Consider the following 23,409-nt stretch of genomic DNA (forward strand, 5'->3'; position numbering starts at 1 on the left):
TTTGATGTTAACTCTGTATGCCTAATGGACAAAATGTCTTGGGCATTAAGACGCAAAGCAGGCATAGCTCTGCAGAAAATTGTGAGTGTGGCCAAATTACAGTAATAGTGGGAGGGACAGTAATAGTAGGCTATGGTTAAATAAAACCTCAGCCTATGCTGCTATGGGTCGAAAGTGTATAATTGGACCAGGTGTAAGTAACATACAGTAACATACAGAGCACAGAGGTCAGGAGCAGGTAACACACAGAAAACAGATTACGACACTGCGGTCCCTCTGACATGGGTTTTTAGGCTTCAAGCCAACAGGCTGGCTCAGAGACACCCACTTACTGCAGTGCCCCCATGACCAATTTCCAGATAACCTCCATTATCTGAGGTACCACCATCAGGAACCATACCACCAGCAGATCTTGACTCTCCATTCCGAAATCTCTTCCTCACCCGCAAAGATCAAACACCAGCCACAGCAACCAAGGGGAATCCCCTTACCCTTGGGAGCCCCTCCACACCCTCAAAGCTCGCTGCACGCCATCCTGGAGCCCCAGGGCCCACAGATTGATATCTACGTCATTCAATTGCACGCCGTCTCCACGTAAGTACCACCATGTCCCTACCTCCAGTTCCAAATGCCTGATTTCTAGGCCCTCGTTCCCCACCACAAATCTACTGATGTCCCTGTTGATCTTTCGTCGGGCCCTATTCACCCCTTACACTCATCTGGCCATCCTCCAGGATGTGCGAGCCACCATGTCCGACCACACTATAATCATGTCCAGAAAAGACTTGTGCAGCCGCAACAAGTCAAATTTCATGTCCCTGGTGATATCCAGCATTCCCCATTTTACATGTCGGTGGGAACGATTTGGGGGTCAGGTCGACCCCCAAATTGTTCCCACCCACATGTAAAATCAGAACATTGGGTGGTTTATCCAGCCGTGAAAAACGATGTACCTCCAACACCATCCTGCTTCATAACATTCCCGGAAATCCCAACCAACGGACACAAGCTTCCCGTATGGAGAAGCCCAATTGTCATCCATTTGGTCTGACGTCCGCCCTTCTCACCCCCAGCACACATATGAGTGGCCCAAAATCCAAATCAGGCACGGCTCAGCACCTGCAACAGAAAACAAAATGCACCACCATGACCTAACAACCCCAACAGACATCATATCCCCCAATGCCTTTTACCTGGCGAAGCCAAGTTCTACAACAGCTGGGGGCGGGCATATAGCCTAAACCTCCCAGACTCCCAACGCCCAATGCACTTAACTGGTTCGTCATCCAACCCGCACCTAGCCGCTTCAGTCACTGCCCCTATGCGAAACGATTGAGACGAGAACTCCTTGTGCGCTAAACCTAAAAACCTCAGGCATTTTCTGAAAACAGAAATAAACTGGAACCGAGACAAGGAAGAACCATCCGCATGTATCAAAAATAAACCCAACACCTCCGGCCTAGGTCCCAAAGAAACCCTAACCGCCTCCACTGGACATAAGGACGATCCCTGCAAAGGATGAACACACGCCATCCTGCCTCTACCTAACTGGTCCGTTTTGGATGTGCATAGCAGTATAGAAACCCTCTTCGCTACAATGAATATCCCGACACCCAATGCCCCCTTGAACCTTCTTGGAGGGGTTAACCATTTCGCCGATTTTAAAGGCCCCAAAGAAAGCCAAAAGAAAGGCCACTTTGAACAAATCAGCCTCATAATCTGAGGAGCAAACAGCAGTCAATTGCCCTAGCATGCCACATAGGATATCAAACAACACCGGACGCCTAGCATCAGGGCACCCCACTGTCTTCCAATATCCCTCCGGGCTTGGTGCACTCAAAAAATCCTTCGTAAAATCTGGCAGCCCTTGCCATTTAAACAAATGCCAAGCCTGCCGTTGTAATAAGCCACCGACCCTGATGCCCTTTCCTCAATGTGGCTGGCTAAAAAATACAGCATCAAACACTTCACTTAAGGGCCCAGTAGATCCTCCCCCACCTCTTGAACGAAGGCCCACCATTCCTGCCATACTGTACCATACGCAGCCCACGTGGACTCGCTCACCGACTTCCTGATCCATCCGGCGATTCGTCCAATGCCCCCACAACCAGTCGGGACAAGGAACTCCGTGTTGCTCCATGACTGGCGCCAACTCCCGGAACTTGTCCCACTGAAAACGAGATAATGCATCAGCAATCACGTTCTCGATACCAGGCAAGTGCACTGCATGAATAAACACATTCAGCTGCAGACAGTGCTACAGCCTTACAACCGGCGGGGATGATGTTCACCATGGAAATGCACCTTCTTGTCTTTGAACGATGCACCCCACAGCTCCATGGCCAGTACCACCGGAAACAATTCCAGCAGTACCAAATTCTTTGTGAACCCCGGGGATACCCAAGACTGTGGCCACGGACTTGCACTCCATTGACCCTGAAAGAAGGCCCCGAACACCAAACACTCCAGCCACGTCAGTGAACAATTCCAGATCTAAATTGCTCACCGGCCTCGACATCCACAATGCTCTCCCGTTAAAGGATTCCAGGAAGCGATGCCAGGCTCTCAAATCCTCCCTATGCACCTTCAGCAGTCGCACAAAGTGCTTGGGCAACCTTACCCCCGCCGTGCTTGCCGACAGCCATCGGCAAAACGTTCTACCCATCGGCAGAATCCGGCACGCAAAGTTGAGTTTCCCCAACAGTGATTGAAGTACCCTCAGTTGCACCTTGCGTTTGTCCAGCATGTCTTTTATCCCCTTTTTGAGATCCTCCAGCTTGTCCTCTGGCAACCTGCACTCCATTGCCTCGGAATCTAGCACTATCCCCAAGAAGGTGATCACCTTCCTGGGCCTCTCAGTCTTCTCCGGGGCTAGAGGTATGCCAAAACGCTCCGCTATCTGTTCCAGCGTTGCTAGCAGAATCCCGCAGACCCTGGAATCCGGTGTTCCCATGCAGAGAAAATTGTCCAAGTTATGTATAATGGAGTTAACTCCTGAGACATCCCACACCCATTCCACGAATGAGCTAAAAGTCTCAAAAAGGGCACACGATATGGAGCAACCCATCAGGAGGTATTGGTCCAACCCGGACACTTCACCTTCCGACCTCTGGTCTGACCTTTCCTCCTCTTCTACAGACAGCCCTCCTGGGGACACGGCCCTGGATGCCGAGGGTAAGCCAGCACATCTCGCTTGACGCCTTGCCGCATACCCGCTCACCAATTTCTCGGCTTTCATGGAGCCGGCGCAGTCCATCACAACTCCAGCCGTCCTCTCTTGTCCCGGTGTCTTGCTCCTCTGTCCCTCCACTTCTGGCCTGGTGGTCCTGGCCGTGGGGGTGTAATGATCAACCACCACTGCCCGGGATCTCCCTCGCTGAGACCCTGACCCTGCAGGCACACTGCCAGGGGCTGGGCCCACCTGTGACTGCCCCCCCCCGCATTTTGGGCCTAGCTGCCTCTCTTAGACCTCCCCCTGGAGTACTCCCCAGTCTGTGCCTAGTGGGGGAAGCGCTGTCCTGCCGCCCCCCACTCCTCCTGATTGCGTGCTTCGCCGGGGGGCCCGATGGAGCCCTCCCTGGGCTCTTTTGTGATGGTGTGTCCCTGGGTGGGGGGGTCTGGAGAAAATCTTATCGGCGGTCAGGACCTCCACGCTCATGACCCCCCCTCTCCCCCATCTGCGGGCATCACCACCGGCTCACTCAGCACCTGAAATAAAGTGTCTTCCAGCCAGGATGCCCCCCCGGGTGATTGCCTCAGCCCTAAAACGAGCCAGCATCTCCTCCATGGCTGCCATGCTGTTAAAAAGGAAAGTAGCTGCACACCTCATACAAGCTGCTTCTCCTGAACTTTCCTTGGAGATTCTGCTGTCGAATGTGGGCAGGGTCCGCCCCTACATTATGCTCAGACCCTTCCCACTGCTTGTACAGCCAATCCTACCCAGTGCCCACTATAACAGCCCACCAATCATTGTATAACACTGTCATGTAAGCCCTCTGCTTACAGAGTTGTTAATTCCTGCAGCACCGGGCTTGTCTGGAGCAAATAATGAGTGGACAGCAGAAGTCATCAGTAAGTAAAACATTGAGTTCATAGGTCAGGAGTAAGTAATCCAAAGAAAACAGAAGTCAGACATTAGTAACGCACAGAGAAAAGAGATCAGAAGCAACTAACGCAGAGAGAGCAGAGGTCAGCAGTAAGGTCAGCAGTAAGTTATACACTGAGAGCCTGGGAGTTGGGGCCTGCGCACTGCAAGATTTAGGGTACACTGCCAGGCTTTGCACAATTCATTCGAATTTTGTCAAAATAAATTGATGTTAGTTAAATATTGTTAACTGGGTGTGTTGGATATTGCAGAAATCTGACCATAGGTCCAGTTCATATACTCACCTACATTACCACACACCTCTGGTGTAGTGTGATTGGCCACAATGCGTGCTGCCGTACTAGTATAAGGGCTGGACATGGTGCAGAGACCGAGAAGGTCCAGACCTACCTGGTACCAGGTGGTTATTACGGATGCGTTTGGAGATGACCCATTTTCTGTAATAAGAATCAGTGATTATTCATACACGCTAACAAACTCATAATCAATGCCACAAGGAAAATCTTTCCAGTTTGGACAGCAAAAATAATCCTGCAGAGGCCCTAAAACTTTTCCCCACAAGAGTCATACTTTACACGTGATATTTTTAATTTGCACTAAAGCCATCACTATTTATGGAACCAAGTACAGCAATGCAAGCCTCAGTTCTAGGTGCCGTATATTAGACTTTAATACCCTTCCACTGTTCCCCCATCTCTAGCTTTCAGTTATAGGCACGACAGCTCACCAAAAGGGAGTGGAGTTGTTTTTTAAATGCAATGCAAGCTATAATGATTTTCGTGAATTTTATATCTTTTCAAAATACTGTTGTATACCTTTTCGTTTTACTAAATTTTTTTACATTTGCTATATGTGAACAAATAAACATTAAAGTGGGTTGTAAAAAAAATAAAAAAAGGCATAAAAGCTAGTATGCATAGCATACTAGCTCATTATGTAATACTCACCTGAGATCGAAGCCCTCGCTCCGGTGCCCATACACAGCACCGGCCGAAGACATCACTCCCGGGGGTTACTTCTGGGTATCGCGGCTCCGGCGCTGTGATTGGCCAGAGCTGCAATGATGTCACTCCCGTGCATGTGCGCAGTAACGGCCCACTCACTGAAGCAACGGGACATATACGTGCCGTTGCTTCAGTTTGTGTCAGTGCACATGTGCCGATGACGTCGGCACATGCAAATACAGGGGATATCTCCTAAACAGTTCAGGTTTAGGAGATATCCCGGGTAGCTGCAGGTATACTTTTTTATAGGCTTACCTGTAGCACAAAGTGGTCTGTAAGCCCTTGTACACACGGCCGGAGAATCTGTCGGAATGAGTCTTATCGGACTGTGTCGTCAGATAATCCGACTGTGTGTGGTATGCATCGGACTGATTCCGTCCGAATCTCCGTCCGACCCAATTTTCCAACATGTTGGAAATATTTCCCGACCAACTGGGCCGGACGGACCTAATCCGATCATGTGTAGAGGATTTTGATCATACCAAGTGCCACGCATGCTCAGATCAAATTCCTACATCAAAGCTATTGGCCACTAGCCTGAATGTAGTCCCATCGTAACGAAATTACGTCACCGCGTTCTGAAAGATCGTTTTTTTTGCCAACTTGGCCCGACCGTGTGTATGCAACAGTTTCGGACACAATCCGTCGGACTAAATCCGACGGGCAAAATTCGACGGATTTGGTTGGCAAAATCTCCGACCGTGTGTACAGGGGCTAAGAGTTTACAACCACTTTAAATACATGACAAAGGACATGTTGAGCACTGTTGGATAGCTACTCAGACATCATAGCAGATGCTCCCTGACACCAAGTTGGCTATGGCTGATTGACACTGTAACGTGAATCTAAACTGTTAGAAAAGTTTCAAATGTTTGTGTGACTATTAGAAAAACAATAGTCCTGAGACTGATTTGTTAAAAAGCTTACTTCTGAGCACATTATTGTATTAACTCATTGTATTGTTTTGTCCTAATTAACTCCATAGTAAGTAGGATGATTAGATTTAACTAAATATGATAGCCTAAGAATGTACGGGAACATGAATATCAAAATAAAATGCCATCCTGTGCCATGACAACGCTATTTATGTTCCCTCAGCCAATAGAAGCATAGAGATGTTTTTCTTGTGGGGTATGTGAAGGCGGGACACTTTCTTTTGGGAGACATTTTTCTTCAGCTTTTGTTCTGTAAGCATGTCTCTCTGTTGTGGGCCACATCAGAAATAAATTTTCCTGCTTCTCAGAACACCTGGAGTTTTTACTGATCACAAGGGAAATTCCTAACAAAACCCTTACATACAGTATGTAGCACTGAACCCCAAAGGAGCTGCTGGTTTTGTTGGGCTTACCCTTACCTTCTTGACTGCTTCTCCATCTAGGGTTTCCCTGGATTTAAATGGCCCAAAGAAATGTGAAAACTGACACTGAATCTTCTTTTGGGTTATTTATTTGAAGTAGAAGTAGTAGTCTCACAATTTAGGGTAGAGGGTTAGGATTAAGTTCAGGTACTTTGGACTGCAAAAAATGGAAAGTCTCTTATAAGAAGAAATCCAGAGAATAACCGTTTCACAGCTGGATTTTACAACCCCCGGATAGACCTCCTCTCACTAGGCCTAGCAGCCGGTGAGGTGTTAAGTAAAGTCTCTGCCACAGACTTGAATGTAGAATACTTGATAAAGTCTCTGCCACAGACTTGAATGTAACTGAGGGACATAGACAAATTTAAAGAGCTATCATATGGTACCAGTATCTCTCAGCCGATCTGGCGATACCGTATGAGTGTAGATCCATGCAGTTTCCTTCAACTGAGCCTCCAGACTCCTTCAGAGAAGCCAGCCTTTTGCATGGCCTTCTCCTTGAAGAGTCCTCCCCTGGATGCTTCTCCAGTCCCTCTCCCTAGATGAGACGGCACCGGACCACCTTTGAATCAATAGGCCCCGATATCCATTCAGGCCTGTCCCTGCAGTTGCGTCGCCTCGGGCTAGCCAGCCCCGAAGCTTGGAAATTCATGGTTCCGCACCCCAGGCCAGGAGGGCCATGGGGGCTGGTCAGGAGGACCAGAACCAAACAGACAGAAAATATTCTCCGGAACCTCCGAAGCATGTGATGTCAGTACCTTAAATACCCTCTCCCAGAATGCACAGCAGGAGAACACTCCCACTGGTCTGGTTCCGAAAGAAACGGGGCATTTAATACACCCAGCTAGACTGTGTTCTCACACCTGCCGGCGGTGACAGCGACACCTGCGGTCAAGGAGAACCCAGTGCAACCCAGGTGGATTGGTGCTGAAACCATAATTTAGTAAAATTAGCCCCAAAACCCAACTGTGGTTTCAGGAGATTTAACTTTGAAAAACATATAGCGCCTGCTCGTCAGGAGCCAGCGCTACACATAACCCAGTGAAGTGACTGGCCACAGGTGATACACAGAGATTAAAACAAATCCTCCTACATAAGTTGCCCCCATCTATCTGCAGCCGTCTCTTCTCTACATCTGTTCAAAATGCTGAATTATAACGTTTGTCTGAGAGTTCAGAAAAAAGGGGGTGGAGAGCTGAAGTCAACCTCTGCAGAGCTCAGTGAGGAGAACTCTGACAGCTGATTGGAGAGAAGGGACACACCACCCCCTCCACACTGGAACAGAATTGAGGCTGTCAGTGCCTCCCCATCAGGAAAACTTGTCAGACGTGATTCAGATTGATAGCAGAAGATCGAAGCAGCAGACAAAAGTGATACTTTGTGCTCTTAAAGGAGAAGTCCAGCCTAAGCTTGTTCGGCTGGGCTTCCCCTAAGGGTCACAGGAGTGCAATCCGTTTTGCACTCCTGTGACCCGTTTTCAGCAGAGAGCGGTCTGAAGTCCGCTCTCTGCTGACATCACACAGATCAGTCCAGGCACTGTATCAACCCCTCCCTGGTAGTCTGGATCCTCCAGGTGCCTGGACTGATGGCTGTCTCAGCCTCTCAGTGAACCGCTCCCCTCCACCTCCACAGCTGAGCGCTCCAGTGAGTGTGGAGGAGCAGATAGAGGAGAGCTGCTGACTGACAGTCAGCAGCTCTCCGCTCGGGGATCTGTAAGAACCGAGCCATCGGGCGGTGTTTGATGGCTCGGTTCTCAGTGAAGAGACGGCGGGGGACCGATGCTGCATCCACCTAGGTAAGTATGATGGAGGGAAGGAACCCCAAACCCATACTTCTCTTTTAACCACTTCCATACCGGGCCATCGTAAAAAATTACAGCTGCAGGAACCCCTCCTCCCTCTGGGTGGACCTCATATGACGTCCTCGGCTTCCCAGCATTGTGGAGAGCGTGCCCGCATCACTGGGGACCCGATGCGTGTGCCCGGTGGTTCCGATGTCCTCCGGGCACCTGCGATTGCTCATCACAGAGCAGGGACGTGGATCTGTGTGTGTAAACACACAGATCCACGTCCTGTCAGGGGAGAGGTGAACTAATCATATGTTCCTTGTATATAGGAACACCGATCGGTCTCCTCCCCTCATCAGTCCCCTCCCCCCACAGTTAGAATCACTCCCTAGGACACACATTTAACCCCATCAGTGCTCCCTAGTGTTAACCCCTTCCCTGCCAGTGACATTTATACAGTAAATCAGTGCATATTTATAGCACTGATCGCTTTATAAATGTCAATGGTCCCAAAATAGTGCCAAAAGTGTCCGATCTGTCCGCCGCAATGTCACAGTCGTGATAAAAATCACAGATCGCCGCCATTAGTAGTAAAAAAAAAAATAATAATAAAAATGACATAAATCTATCCCCTATTTTGTAGACGCTGTAACTTTTGCGCAAACCAATCAATATATGCTTACTGCGATTTTTTTTTTCCAAAAATATGTAGAAGAATACATATCGGCCTAAACTGAGGGACAATTTATTTATTTTTTTAAATTGGGATATTTATTATAGCAAAAAGTAATAAATATTGTGTTTTTTTCAAAATTGTCGGTGCCGTGTGGTTGACATTGCACAGGTACATTGGCCGCTTTTTGTCCGCTCCTGATTGACTAAATTTTGGTGCCAATCGGGTGGGGGGCTTTAAAGGTATACGCCGGCATTCCTTTTTTTTGCTGACATATTGGGCGCTGCTCTATTGGACTGTCCTTTTGGAGGTAAACATTCACCTTGGCAACGTTTGTGGTTTTCCTTGGCTTTCTTTTCTAATCTTGGACGGAATTAGGAAGTACCTTCATTCAATGGGATTTGTTTGCCTCATAATTAGGTTTGTGCATACCATTTGTGTGGATATCCTTCTGCTGGTGTTACCCTTGTCCAAACTCGCTGAAGCCCTGGATTGTATCTTTTTGATTCCAGTTTTCAGGCTAAGCCTTGAATCTTTTTTTCAAGGTTTCTTTATTTTATTTCTGTCAGTATTTTTACCTTTTTTTACCTTTTTTTTTCATTTTTTTTTTCCATACCTGTTTTTCTTCCAACAATTTTTTCAATTTTTCTCTTTCTAATTCAGTTCATTTTCTGCCAACTATCTGCATATACGCTCCTTCGAGGATTAATTATACACCATTAGTCTCACCAGCGCCCCTCTATACGACACAAATTTTGCTTTCAGGTATGTATTGAGGCATTTTAGCCCTCTACTTTATATTCTAGTTGAGCTTCCTTTTACAGTTTTTATGAGGCTTCCCCTTTAGCTCTCTACAACCATACTTTGGCAGAGTGGGTTGTCGCCCTGTTGACAGTGGACCACATTCTCCCTGCACTGTGGGGGTTCCAGGGTATGTTTGGGTGATTTTCTATGATTGCAGGGTATAGTTTCCATCATATGGTGTTCCATCTGGGTGATGGGTTGTCTGGGAGGGATTCAGACTTGCTTTACCATGCCGCACAGTTCAAAATTTTGGTCTCGTTTTGTTTATAGAACAAAAACAAAAAACCCAGGGGTGATGAAATACCACCAAATGAGAACTCTATTTCTGTGGAAAAAAAAAATGTCAATTTAATTTGGGTACAGCGTTGCATGACCGAGCAATTGCCAGTTAAAGTAATACATAGCAAAAAATGCCCTGGTTATGAAGGGGGTAAAACCTTCCAGAGGTCAAGTGGTAAATAAAGGAAAATATGAAAAGGACTCTAATGCTGCGTACACACGATTGGAATTCTGGCCAGAAAAAGACTGATGAGAGCTTTTCATCGGAAAATGCGACCATGTGTATGCTCAATCGAAATTTAGCTGTCCGAATTTCCGCCAGCCAAAAATTGATAGCATGTTCTCAATTTTCCAGACAGAAAAACTTTCTATTGGAAATTCCGATCGTGTGTATGCAATTCCGACATGCCAAAAATCACGCATGCTCAGCTTCAACTACGAGACAGAAGCTATTGGCTACTGGCTATTGAACTTCCTTTTTCTAGTCCCGTTGTACGTGTTGTACGTCACCGCGTTATAAACGATCGGAATTTGGTGTGACCGTGTATAGGCAAGACAGCTTGAGCCGAATTCCGTCGGAATTCCGTCGGGAAAACCATCAGAGCTTTTTCCGACGAGAATTCCGATTGTGTGTATGCGGCATAAAGCTCCAGCTACTGGCTTGACAGAAGACTAATAATATATAATACTAATAATAAGATGCAGTGTTTTATATTTACCTGACAAACTAGTATACCAATTCAATTTTTTCTTACCATGACTAATAAAGTATATACAAAAACAGCTACAATATACATTCTTTTTTTAACACTGTTAAGGTTTCTTTTTGACCAGAGCTTGTTTTTATAACTTACCAAAAGCACGCAGCTCTTCACGAGTCTTGTTCTCCAGAAGCTGGACAAGGTTAATGCTTCCTTGTTGGACAGAGATGTTGCTGGGATCAACACACGAAGAGCGAAGAGCCAGAACATAAAGGGCCACTTTCCCTGAGGTAAAGGACGCATCTACAGAGAAAAAGAGAAGGCCAAAATGAATCACCCAGAAGACAACCAACCAAAGACTGGACAACTGGCCATGTGACCAAAAGAATACGAAGGATGAGATCCACTCTCCAGTCACCATTTTACCCAGATGGGTAAAGAGGACAAAAAAACGAATTCTGTTAGTTTTAGATAGCTGCCAATTGGGAAGATTCATCCTAGTGACCATTGTCACTTGGGCTAAAAGAGATGGTTGCATTTTACAGTTATCACCAAAACAGGAAGTGAAGGAAATCTTTCAATAGGAGGGGACTTATCATGCACCAAAAGAAGAGGTAAGGGGAAATCTTCCATTGCTCAGCGATTTTTCAAACACATTTTTTTCTGGAAAAAACACACTTTTTTAAAATTTTAATGCACTAAAACACACTATATTGCCAAAATGTTTGATGAACTAAAAAAGATGAACTTAGGCCAAGTACATGGATACCAAACACGACATGCTTTAAAATTGCGCACAAATGTGCACCGGTGACAAACTATATACCTTTTTAAAAGCCTTTAAACGCCTTTACAGGTTATCACTTTAGATTTACGGAGGAGGTCTACTACTAAAATTACTGCCTTCGATATGACCTTTGCGGTGATACCTCACATACATGGTGCAATTGCTTTTTACATATGATGCCCGACCGACACTTGCGTTTGCCTTTGCACGAGAGCGGGGGGGGGGGGGGGGGAGCTTTTTTTTATTTTTTTATTATTTATTTTGCTTTTTTTATTTTATTTTTAAACTGTTCATTTAATTAATTTTTTATTATTATTTTTTTAATATCATTTTTATTGTTATCTCAGGGAATGTAAATATCCCCTATGATAGCAATAGGTAGTGACGAGTACTCTTTTTTGAAAAAATTGGTGTCTATTAGACCCTAGATCTCTCCTCTGCCCTCAAAGCATCTGACCACACCAATATCGGTGTGATAAAATGCTTTCGCAATTTTTCCAATGGTGCTGTTTATATTCAGCAAACTCGAAGTCATGAAATGCTCGTAGCTTCCGGTTTCTTAGGCCATAGAGATGATTGGAGACATTCTGGTCTCTGATCAGCTTTATGGTCAGCTGGCAGAACCACCGGCTGCATTCCCAGGCTCCCTATTGGGACAGGAGAGCCAGAGAAAACCATGGAAGACGGTGGGAGGGTCATTCCCTCCCACTGTTTGTAAAAGCAATTAGCCACTAGGATTGCTTTTACATGAAAGCCGACTGCTGGCTGAAAAGAATGATACCATGATGATACCTAAACCCGCAGGCATCATTCTGGTATAACCACTCAAAGTCCAGCAACATACCAGTACGTTGCTGGTCCTTGTTGGGCATATATTGTAATCTTTTTTTTCATGCAGCCTGTGGGCTGAATGAAAAAAAGAGATTGATCGGTGGGTATGCCCACCATTAGAATACCGCCCTTCCTCCACCCACTTCTAATGATGGGCATACATGCACCATTTTGTTTTTAACTGTGGTGGTGAAATCACCTCCTACATCGCTGGAGTCATGGCTTTATGTATCGTGGGAGCAAACACTATTGCTGTCAAGATAAATAAATCCTAGCTGCAGTCAAATGGCGTACCTGCTAAGCAAATGATGGTTAACAATAAAACAAAGTAACATTATAGTATAACAGTAAGACTTACCATACCTGCAAAGCAAATACAAAAAAAAAGCATAGTAAAAAATAAACGCAACCTGTGCCTAAAATATATATATGCCAAAGCATAGGGGCATCCACCCCAAAAGTTAGGAGCAAATCGCTCCTCCACCCCTGCTGCCCCATGCTTCGCCATATATGCTCTTTTTTTTAACTGTGGTGGTGAAATCACCTCCTACAGCGCTTTATGTACCTTGGGAGAAAACGCTGTTGCTGTCAAGATAAATAAATCTGCACTGCAGCTGAATGGTGTACCTGAAAACAAAAAAAGGTTAACAATAAAACATAATAAAACATTGCAGAATAGAATACAGTAAAAAAAGAGCAGAACAATAGAGAGAGAATATTTATATTTTTTTGTGTTTTTTTATTTTTTTACTTTTTTTTTTACACTTTTATTTGTAACTGTAACGGTTCGGTTCCAGGTTTGGGTCTCTCAAAATGCGATGGCATCTTGGGAGACCCTGTGAAAGTGTGTCCTAGTCTGTGCAGTACTGTACCCTACGCTAATACTCAACTAGTGTATGATAGCATTAAAAACATTCACCAATACAAAGACCAGGATTGCCAGGACAGGAGGGACAAAAATAGCGGATGTCACGCCTATAGCCGTGCTTTCTACAGACACAACATTTTCTTTGGGTTGCTCGTTGGGTAGGGGTATTCGGGAGGACATAAGGAAAATGCCTTTCATTCAGTTGGCTTACTGTATTTGGATTGGGAAGGTGAGGTGGAGCATGGTCTGGAAACAGAAGGGCTCTGATGATCTCTTCCTAGAATTTAAGGAAGGATCCAGTCCGTCCTGAAGCTCTGTATAGCACATGAGCATTCAGCAAAGCCAATTGAAATAAGTATACAGACATTTTCTTGTACCAGCGTCTGGCATTAGGGGCAATTGGGTACGGTGCCAACAACTGTCGTTGAGGTCCACCCTCACATATTTTGGTTATATTCGTGGACACAAAGGGGTTTCTCCACAACACCAGTCGCCGTAGTAATTTGGACTGTCGTGTCTGCATGAAGGGAGGTATGAACGAAAACATTCTTATTATGCCTCCACTTCATAGCGAGCAAGTTATTACACTTGAAGTAGGCTCTCTTCCCCCAGCCTAAGACAGGAATTTACAAGCCACTGGGGAAAGCCCCGGCGATTAGATTGCACAGTGCCAAATGCTCCAGTCAGATGATCAAACAAGTGACTAAAAAGTGGCACGCTTGTGTAATAATTGTCCACATACAAATGGTACCCCATTCCGAATAAGGGTGACACCATGTCCCACACAATCATGCCAGCGCTTCCTATGTAGTCAGGGCAGTTTGTCGGCTTTACGTGACTATCTCTTCCCTCGTAAACCATAAAACTATATGTATAGCCTGTGGCCCTGTGACAGAGCTTACACATCTTGACCCCGTATTTGGCACGCTTGCTGGGAAGATACTGTTTGAATGACAAGCAGCCAGAAAACTTAATCAGGGACTCAACACAGACAACTTGATGGGGAGTAAACAAAAAACATTGGTTGAAGTGGTTTACGAGGAGCAGAATTTTGTAGAGCTGATCATATCCAGGGTCGACAGAGGACGACAGAGTTCATTGTTGTTGAAATGCAAGAACTGCAAAATCATCTCATATCGTGCCCTGGCCATGGAAGCAGAGAACACGGGCATATGGTAAATTGGGTCAGTGGACCAATATGACTGCAACGTACTCATTTTAACTATGCCCATGTCGAGGGATAGGCCCAGAAAGGTCTTAAATTCGGAAACCGTAATTGGTTTCCAATCTCTGGCAAGGAAGGACTGGAGATTAGCGGCGATGTATTGACCAGCATACAAATTGCTTTGGTCCACAATAGATCTATAGAGAGCTTCGGTGAAAAACAGCGAATAAAAATCAAGTGACATAAAATCAACTGTTTCCACCTGAATGCTGGGTTGGCCAGTGAATGGGGGAAGTAAGTACGGGTGCTGCAGAAGTGGTGGGTTCCCAATTAGGAGTGGCAAATTCTGCAGGAAGGACACTATGGGCACGACAAGCCTGTCTTTGTCTTCTTCTTGGTGGCAGGGGGACACTACTTGTGCTTGCCACCTCGCCAGCTTGAACTGCACTTATGGGACTCGCCACATCACCACATGTTACTGCAGTGCTGGATGTACAACAAGGGTGTACTAGGCCGCTGGTGCTTGCCAGTTCACCAGAAGGAATAGCGGCGCTAGTACTTCTCTGCTCCATACGAGAGCCCTGTGGTTCTTGCACCTGAACAGCAGAAGAAGATCGAGGTCTGGTACGCCCGACCTTTGCAGGGACCACAACTCCATAGTCAGAGTTATCTGTCATGGAGCCGCTGTCTTCTACAGGATCGCAATCGGAGCCTGAATCTGACAGATGAGTACTTCCTCTTCACTGTCTGTCATGCTCCGAAACATGTAGGCCTTTTCACTACTGTACCTTTGATTTGCCATTTTGGGCTCTAAATTTTCAGGTACACTAGTGAGAGTCACAGGTAAAAAAGCTCCTAGACTGTCAGCAAATGTAACAAACGCTACCAAAAAAAAACTGTTAGCAATCGCAGGGATCAGGCCTGCAAACGCTGCAGTTATGTGTGTTCAGTGTTTTGTAAGTGACAGTGATCAATCGATACTGCACTTGGGTGGGCTGGGCTGATGGGCAAAACACAGGTGCTAGCAGGTATCTGGGCTTATCCCATTAACACTGCATTTTTGGGAACCCTAAACTGCTGGGGACGCTAGTATAGATCTGATCAGATATCGATACGTTCAAATACTATACCACTAAGGGAGGTGTATGCTGCGTGCGTGGATGTTAGCAATACTGGCACTAATCTGAGGCTGCCTGGGGCCACACAGATCCTATCTGACACTACAACCTAACTTATATCACACGCCGGGCAATCAGGGGGTTAAAACTTTATTGGGTAATAAACGGCGGGTATAAAAAACAAATTAAGCAGCGTTACCCGTAACACTTATATGGTGATCACTGGTGAAAGGGTGGGGTTGGGGAGGTACCCTAGACCTAAAGGGGCCTACCACTAACTGCCCTAACACTTATAACAGTCACAAATGACACCAATGCAGTGATCAGTAAAGAAATAAAAACTGCTATTGGTGTCACTGTAACAGGGGGTGCGGGGGGGGGGTGATCGGGGGTGATTGGGGGGTGATTTGTGTGCCTACGTTTTCTACTGTTAGTGTAGTGTTGGTGCAGACTTACTTGATGTGTTCTCTCCTCGGGCGCCGGAAAGTAAAGACCGATACCAGGAGAGATGACATCACTTCCTCTGCTTCTGTTTACATTACAGGAGCAGAGGAAGCATCTCAGCGATCGCGAGGGGGTGGCCATGAATTAGTGGCCTCCCCCTCAGCATGGATCACTCCTGGAATGATTCCGACCACCGCAGGCACTGGGTGGGGGGGACGTACAGAAACGCCCATATGCCTGCCCGTGCCATTCTGCCGAAATACATCGGCGTGCGGCGGTCGGAAAGAGGTTAATAAACCCCCTGTGATACTGCACTTAGCTGGCGCTTCCCTCTTCCTTCATTCTTGTGTTTGTTTGCAGAGCTCAACTCTGAGGATAGCAGCCACACAGTGCATCACCAAATTGTGCCCACGCATCAGAGACTATCATTACCACTCCAGCAGCTACTGCTGCATATTTTGCCAGAACTACTGTCCAGCATAAACTCCATGCAGTCTTTGTACATAAGTATTCACAGCCTTTGCTCAATATTTTGTTGAAGCACCTTTGACACCAGTTACAGCCTCAAGTCTTTTTGAGTATGATGTTACAAGCTTTGCACACCTATTTTTGGGCAGTTTCTCCAATTCTTCTTTGCAGAACCTCTCAATCTCCATCAGATGGATGGGTTCCGTCGGTACACAACCATTTTCAGATCTCTCCAGAGATGTTAAGTCGGGTAAAGTTTGGGCCACTCAAGGACATTCACAGAGTTGTTCCGTAGCCACTCCTTTGCTACCTTGGCTGTGTGCTTAGAGTTGTTGTCCTGTTGGAAGATGAACCTCCGCCCCAGTCTGAGGTCCAGAACGCTCTGGAGATGTCAGGGCTGGCTTAGCCCTTCCTTCTCTGGACTGGCTGCTCAGTTGTTGGCTAATTGCCAGCTCTCATCTCTCTCCACAGTTACCAACTGTTCCTTATCCAGCTTATCTGACCTGCCTACTTAAAGCCTTCCAGCTCACTTCAGATCTGCCTTCGCCTTGGTAACATCACAAGAAACCATCTCCTGCGGTTCTGTTTAAAGACTGGATTACTGACATCCCTTCTGGCTCCTTATCCTGTTTGCTGTTGCTCTACTTGGATCCCTGACAGGCTGTCCCTGCTGCTGCGCCAGTCTCTGTGCAGGTGACGTTCCTGTACACTCCGCTTCTGCTGCCAAGTGCCTCATGTCCATCAAACAGAGTACGAGAACTGTTGCCAACTACGCCATTGAATTCCGTACTCTGGCAACAGAGGTTGCTTGGAACAATGAGGCCCTCATGGCTGCTTTTTCTCATGGTCTCTCGGATTCCATCAAGGATGAGATAGCAGCCCAAGATATATCCACTGAGCTGGAGAGCTTGATCTTGTTTGCCATCCTCACTGACTCCAGACTCAGAGAATGACTTTCTCTTAAGGAGCGCTTGCGGGAGCCTCCTGTACGTTTGCCATCCTCATTGACTCCAGACTCAGAGAATGACTTTCTCTTAAGGAGCGCTTGCAGGAGCCTCCTGTACGTTTTTACTCCAAGCTTTATAGTCCCACCCATGCCTCCCTCACCTCCCATGCCTCCTGGTACAGAGTCGATCAGTTGAGTGGAAAACTGCATTTAATACCAGAACAGGCCATTATGAGTACCTGGTAATGCCTTTTGGCCTTTGTAACGCCCCAGCAGTTTTCCAGGAATTTATTAACAATGTCCTCCGAGATTTGATGCAGTTATGTGTGGTGGTTTATCTTGATGATAGCCTCATATTTTCCAAGTCCCTGGAGAGCCACCACACAGATGTCTGTCGTGTGCTTCAGAAACTAAGAGAGAACAGTCTCTATTGTAAACTGGAGAAGTGCAAGTTCCATCGTGAACAGGTTACATTCCTGGGCTAAGTAATTTCCACTGCTGGTTTTTCGATGGACCCAGAGAAACTTTCGGCAGTCCTACAGTGGCCTCGACCCGTGGGTTACGTCCTCTGCAGCATTTCCTAGGCTTTGCCAACTACTATCGGAAGTTTATTCGTAACTTCTCATCTCTGGTCAAGCCCCTGACTGATATGACAGAAATGACGGTAACCCGCAGAGTTGGTCTCCGGTGTCCATTAAGGCCTTTGAGACTCTCAAGGCTGCCTTTGTTTCTGCTCCTATGTTGGCACATCCTGATCCTATGTTGCCTTTTATCCTAGAAGTTTATGCTTCTGAGACTGGAGTTGGCACCCTTCTGTCTCAATGTCCTAACTCTGAGAGCGCTATGCATCAGTGTGGCTACTTTTCCAAAAAATTGTCACCTGCTGAGTGCAATTATGAGATTGGTGACAGAGAGCTGTTGGCGATCATTTTAGCCCTGAAAGAATGGAGACATCTCTTTGAAGGTACCACTGTGCTGGTTCTTATTCTTACTGACCATAAGAGTCTTACATTCTTGTCTGAGGCTAAGCACCTGTCTCCCAGAAGGGTGCGATGGGCTCTTTTCTTATCAAGTTTTAATTACATTGTCTCATTCTTACCCAGTACTAAGAATGTAAGGGATGATGCCTTATCACAACAATTTTCCTCCACTTCCAAGTCGGAGTCTGTTCCGGTTCCTGTGATTCCTCCTGATCGTATCCTGGCTACAGTTCGCACCAGTCTTACTTCTGCTTTGGGTGACAAAATGCTTGCTGCTCAGGTCCGTGCTCCTCCTGAGAAACCTTGTGACCGCTGCTTTGTCCCAGAGAGCCTCCGTACTGTCGTGCTCCAGACTTACCATTCTCCCAAGGCAGCTGGCCATCCTGGGAAGAATCAACTCATTTGGGCCATTTCCCTACAATTCTGGTGGCCTAGTCTACGGGCTGATGTTACAGCCTTCGTAGCTGCCTGTTCCGTGTGTGCTCAGAGTAAGACTCCACGACACCTTCCAGTGGGTGTCCTACAACCTATACCCAATGGAGAGAGGCCCTGGACCCATCTGTCAATGGATTTCATTCATTGTGGAGTTGCCCAACTCCCAAGGCAACACTGTTATCCTTATGGTGGTTGACCGGTTCTCAAAGATGTGTCGTTGTATTCCACTTAAGAAGTTGCCTACCTCTAAGGAACTGGCTTCCATTTTTGCTCAGGTGATCTTTCGCTTACATGGGCTACCCAAGGTGATTGTCTCGGACAAGGGCAGTCAGTTTGTCTCCCGGTTCTGGCGAGCCTTTTGTGCACAGTTGGGAATCAAGCTTGCTTTCTCTTCTGCGTATCCCCCGCAGTCTAATGGGGAAGCAGAGCGAGCCAATCAGTTCTTGGAGCAATTCCTACGTTGCTATATTTCTGACCACCATAACAACTGGTCAGACCTATTACCATGGGCAGAGTTTGCTCACAACAGTGCCTTGAATTCTGCCTCCCGATTGTCTCCATTTATGACGAATTATGGTTTCCAACCTCCCATGTTGCCTGACTCGTTCGTTCCCCAGAGTATTCCTCCGTTAGAGGAGCATCTCCGTGGTTTTCGTTCCACTTGGGTACAAGTCCAGAAGGCTTTGCGTCATGCTAATGAGAGGTACAGACTCCATGCTGACTGCAGACGCCTGCCTGCGCCTTCCTACCAGGTTGGGGGCAGGGTCTGGCTGTCATCTCGCAAACCTCCAGCTTCGTGTTCCCTCACTGAAGTTTGCACCTTGGTTTATTGGGCCTTTCCGTATCCTTCGCAGGATTAACCCAGTGGCTTACGCGTTGGACCTTCCTCCTAGTATATGCATCTCAAATGTGTTTCATGTCTCCTTATTGAAACCGTTGGTCTGCAACCGATTTACCACCTCGGTGCCATGTCCTCACCCTATTCAGGTTGAGAATCATGAGGAGTATGAGGTACAATCCATAGTTGACTCCCGTAGGTTCCATGGGCGCATTCAGTACCTGGTGCATTGGAAGGGGTACGGTCCGGAGGAACGCTCCTGGGTTTCATCCTCAGACGTACATGCCCCTGTTCTCCTGCGCGAGTTCCATAGATGTTTTCCCTTCAAGCTCGGTGGTCCTCCGGGGGAGAGGGGTCATTGAGGAAAGAGGTTCTGTCAGGGCTGGCTTAGCCCTTCCTTCTCTGTGCTGGCTGCTCTGCTGTCGGCTAATTGCCAGCTCTCATCTCTCTCCACAGTTGCCCAACTGATCCTGATCCTGCTCGTCTGACCTGCCTACTTAAAGCTGTCCAGCTCACTTCATCTCTGCCTTCGCCTTGGTCACATCACAAGAAACCATCTCCTGCAGTTCTGTTTAAAGACTGGCTTGCTACATCCCTTCTGGCTCCTTATCCTGCTTGCTGTTGCTCCACTTGGATCCCTGACTTCTGGCCTGGCTGATTACCCAATCTGGTTATTGAACTCTGGACTGGCTGACTACTCAATCCGGTTACTGGACTCTGGCTATGCTTTGACTACGCTTACTCTATTTACCTTTTTTATTTTTTATTAATAAACAAGTGTGATTTAATTGTACTTCTGTCTCGGTCTGGTTCATGGTTTCTGACAGAATATCTATCATTTGGCGTGCAGTACTGAGGTCCACCAGCAGGTGTCTCCTGGCAGTTTTTGCTGGTGTTATGTCATCGTTGGGCTGCAGTACTGGCATCCACCAGTGGATGGACTAGCAGTATGGAGCAGACAACACCTCTGCACAACCCCTCCCCTTCCCCCAGTCTGCACAACCCCCTCTTCCCCCAGTCTGCACAACCTCCCTTCTCCCAGTCTGCACAATTGCTCCCCCAGTCTGCACAATTTCCCCCCTTACCCCAGTCTGCACAATTACCCCCAGTCTGTACAATTACCCCCCTCACCCCAGTCTGCACAATTACCCCCCCCAGTCTGCACAAACACCCCCTTTCCCCAGTCTGCACAACCCCCTTACCCCAGTCTGCACAATTACCACCCCAGTCTGCACCCCCCCCCCAGTTTGCACGGGGGGTGGAAGAAATGAGAGAGAAGTAGAGGAAAAGCAAATAGAATTCAGGGGAGAGAGGGAGTTGTGCAGATAGCTCACGTAGCTTCCACCTCAGGTTAGTCTACACAGGAGTCCATGCAAAAGGCTGGAATGTGGGCGGGGTTCGGGCAGAAACAAATGGGAGGAGTAATGTCTGATTGGACAGGCGGCTGAGTGGGGGAGGATCTAGGAAGAGAGTGGCGACAAGCAGATACAGCCCGACTCATGTGTTTGTGTGTGAAACAAACAAGGAGAGGGAGGATGGAGGGGGTGTTTTTGAAGCACCTGATTAGAGCCATAGGCTCTAATAGGCTTCAGAAAAGGTGAACTGCAAGTGAAAAGCAGTTCACCCAGGTGTGCTAGAAAAGCAAATGAATATTCGATTTCCTAACACTGAACCGCCTCTCAGGCAATCAGGTGCTCGGATCTGCGTGATGTGGCACTATTTGATGGGCACAGTGGCAGCGTTTGGGCACAGTAGCTGCTTTTAATGGGCACAGTGGCAGCATTTGACGGGCAAAGCAGCTGCGTTTGATGGGCACAGTGGCTGTGTTTGATGGGCACAGTGGCTGCGTTTGATGGGCATAGTGGCAGCGCTTGATGGGCACAGTGGCAGTTTTTGATGGGCACAGTGGCTGCATTTGATGGGCACAGTGGCTGTGTTTGATGGGCACAGTGGCTGCATTTGATGCACACAGTGGCAACTTTTGATGGGCACAGTGGCTGCGTTTGATGGGCACAGTGGCTGTGTTTGATGGGCACAGTGGTAGCTTTTGATGGGCACAGTGACTGTGTTTGATGGGCACAGTGACTGTGTTTGATGGGCACAGTGACTGCTTTTAATGAGCACAAACAACTTACTTCCACCTTAGTTCTTGGCCGGCCAGGGACAGGGAGTCACTCACAGCAAGACAGGCAGCCACAGCTGCTCTCTCTCTTCAGAAGCCTGGAGGAGTACTTCAGACAAGTCACGAGACGCGCTCCGAGTCCGCTCCGGCTCCGCTTCCTCTGAGCCACGCTGTCTAAAGATGGCAGAGGTGGGCGGAGCTTGTTTACTAGCCACGTAGGTGTCACGCAAAGAATGCTGGGGCAGCCATGGCACACTCTGAATGCTGGGGCAGCCACGGTCTCTCTGACTGACATCATTGGTTGCTAGCTAGACAGCCGGCGATTCTAGCAAGTGAAGTGAGCAATCAGTGCAGTCAGCTTTGGTGCCCCTCTTCTGCAGGCAATTTACAGTGCTGGGTTGCAGTCAGGGCCAGATTAAGAACACCATGGGCCTGGTGCTGAGGATTTTGGTAGGGCCTTTTATAAACAATAAGTAAATAAAAATGCAAACATTTTTTTGTTATAACAAATTCAATTAAAGAGAGAGAGGGAGGATGAGAGAGAGAGAAAGGGGATGAAAGAGGTGTGAGGGGTAAGGGATCGAGGATGAGAGAGAAAGGGGGAGGGGGGGTGAGAGAAAGAATATGCACATGAGCATGTGTGGGAATGACATCAATGCAGCCTGGCCAAGGCAAGTGACCGAAGGCACAGAACCCAGAAGGAAGACCGGGTGAAGGTGGAAGTGCCCGGGCCCCACCGGATTGATCACAGCACAGCACTGGAGGGCTCAGTCTGACAATTTAAGTGTACCCTAATGTGCTAATATGCTGGGCATACTTGTACATTATGGCATAACCTACCCCAGGGCCTCTAAAAAATAGTAATGTTCGAAAAGTTTACTACTGCTTTAATATCACAGGAGCCTCTCATGGGGCCCCCTACTGACCCTGTGGCCCTTGGGCAGTGCCTAAGTGCATAGTTGTCAACATTTCAAAAATATTTTCATGAACGCTTTTTTACAATTGCTATATTTAGAGTAGCTGACATCCCCTATGTTCCTCTATACATCACAATAGTAATTACAAAATTAAATAAATACTAATAATGGGGCAGAACAAATATGAGGACTGTGAGATTTCCTTTAGTTGAACTGACAAAAGTGTGCCCATTCTAGAGCTGGTAACATTGAGGATATTCAGTATAATTTTAAAGAACAGTTTTTGTGGGTAAGAGGCATAGGGGAGGAGTATGGATGCTATAAAAGTTTGAAGTATGTGCAGGTGAGGGAGAGGAATGTGGAGGGTCTAACAGTGGGCACTATGTACATGAGGAGTGCAGAGGGTATGGCAGAAGGCACTATGTACAGGAGAGGAGTGTGAAGGGTATGACAGTGGGCAGTATGCACAGCAGAGGAGTGTAGAGGGTATGACATTGGGCACTATGTATAAGAGAACAGTTTGGAGGGTATAACAGTGAGCAATATGTACAGGAGTGTGGAGGGTATGACAGTGGGCACTATGTACAGGAGAGAAGTGTGGAGAGTAGGACAGTAAGCAGTAATTACAGGAGAGGGGTGTGGAGGGAGGGTATGATGCTGGGCACTATGTATAGGAGAGGAGTATGGAGGGAATGACAGTGAGTAGTATGTACAGGAGAGGAGTGTGGAGGGTGTGACAGTGGGCACTATGTATAGGAGAGAAGTGTGGAGGGTATGACAG

At 47.1% G+C, this 23,409-nt stretch overlaps 1 protein-coding gene across 2 annotated transcripts in view; it reads right to left on the minus strand.

Moving 5' to 3' along the window:
- LOC143958181 (cobalamin binding intrinsic factor-like) overlaps positions 1-23,409 on the minus strand; it is a 74,499-nt gene that overhangs the window by 40,490 nt on the left and 10,600 nt on the right. Inside the window, exons 3-4 of one of the 2 annotated variants that reach the window (XM_077467652.1) lie at positions 10,863-11,012; positions 4,390-4,542 (exon numbers count right to left, since the gene is read on the minus strand). In XM_077467652.1, coding sequence (XP_077323778.1) covers positions 4,390-4,542; positions 10,863-11,012 — 303 coding nt within the window. The remainder of the gene's footprint in view (positions 1-4,389; positions 4,543-10,862; positions 11,013-23,409) is intronic. The other variant, XM_077467653.1, reaches the window with a different exon arrangement.

Source organism: Lithobates pipiens, unplaced genomic scaffold, assembly GCF_037356315.1.
Source record: "Lithobates pipiens isolate NorthernLeopardFrog02 unplaced genomic scaffold, aLitPip1_a1.2 Scaffold_59, whole genome shotgun sequence".
NCBI lineage: Eukaryota > Metazoa > Chordata > Amphibia > Anura > Ranidae > Lithobates > Lithobates pipiens.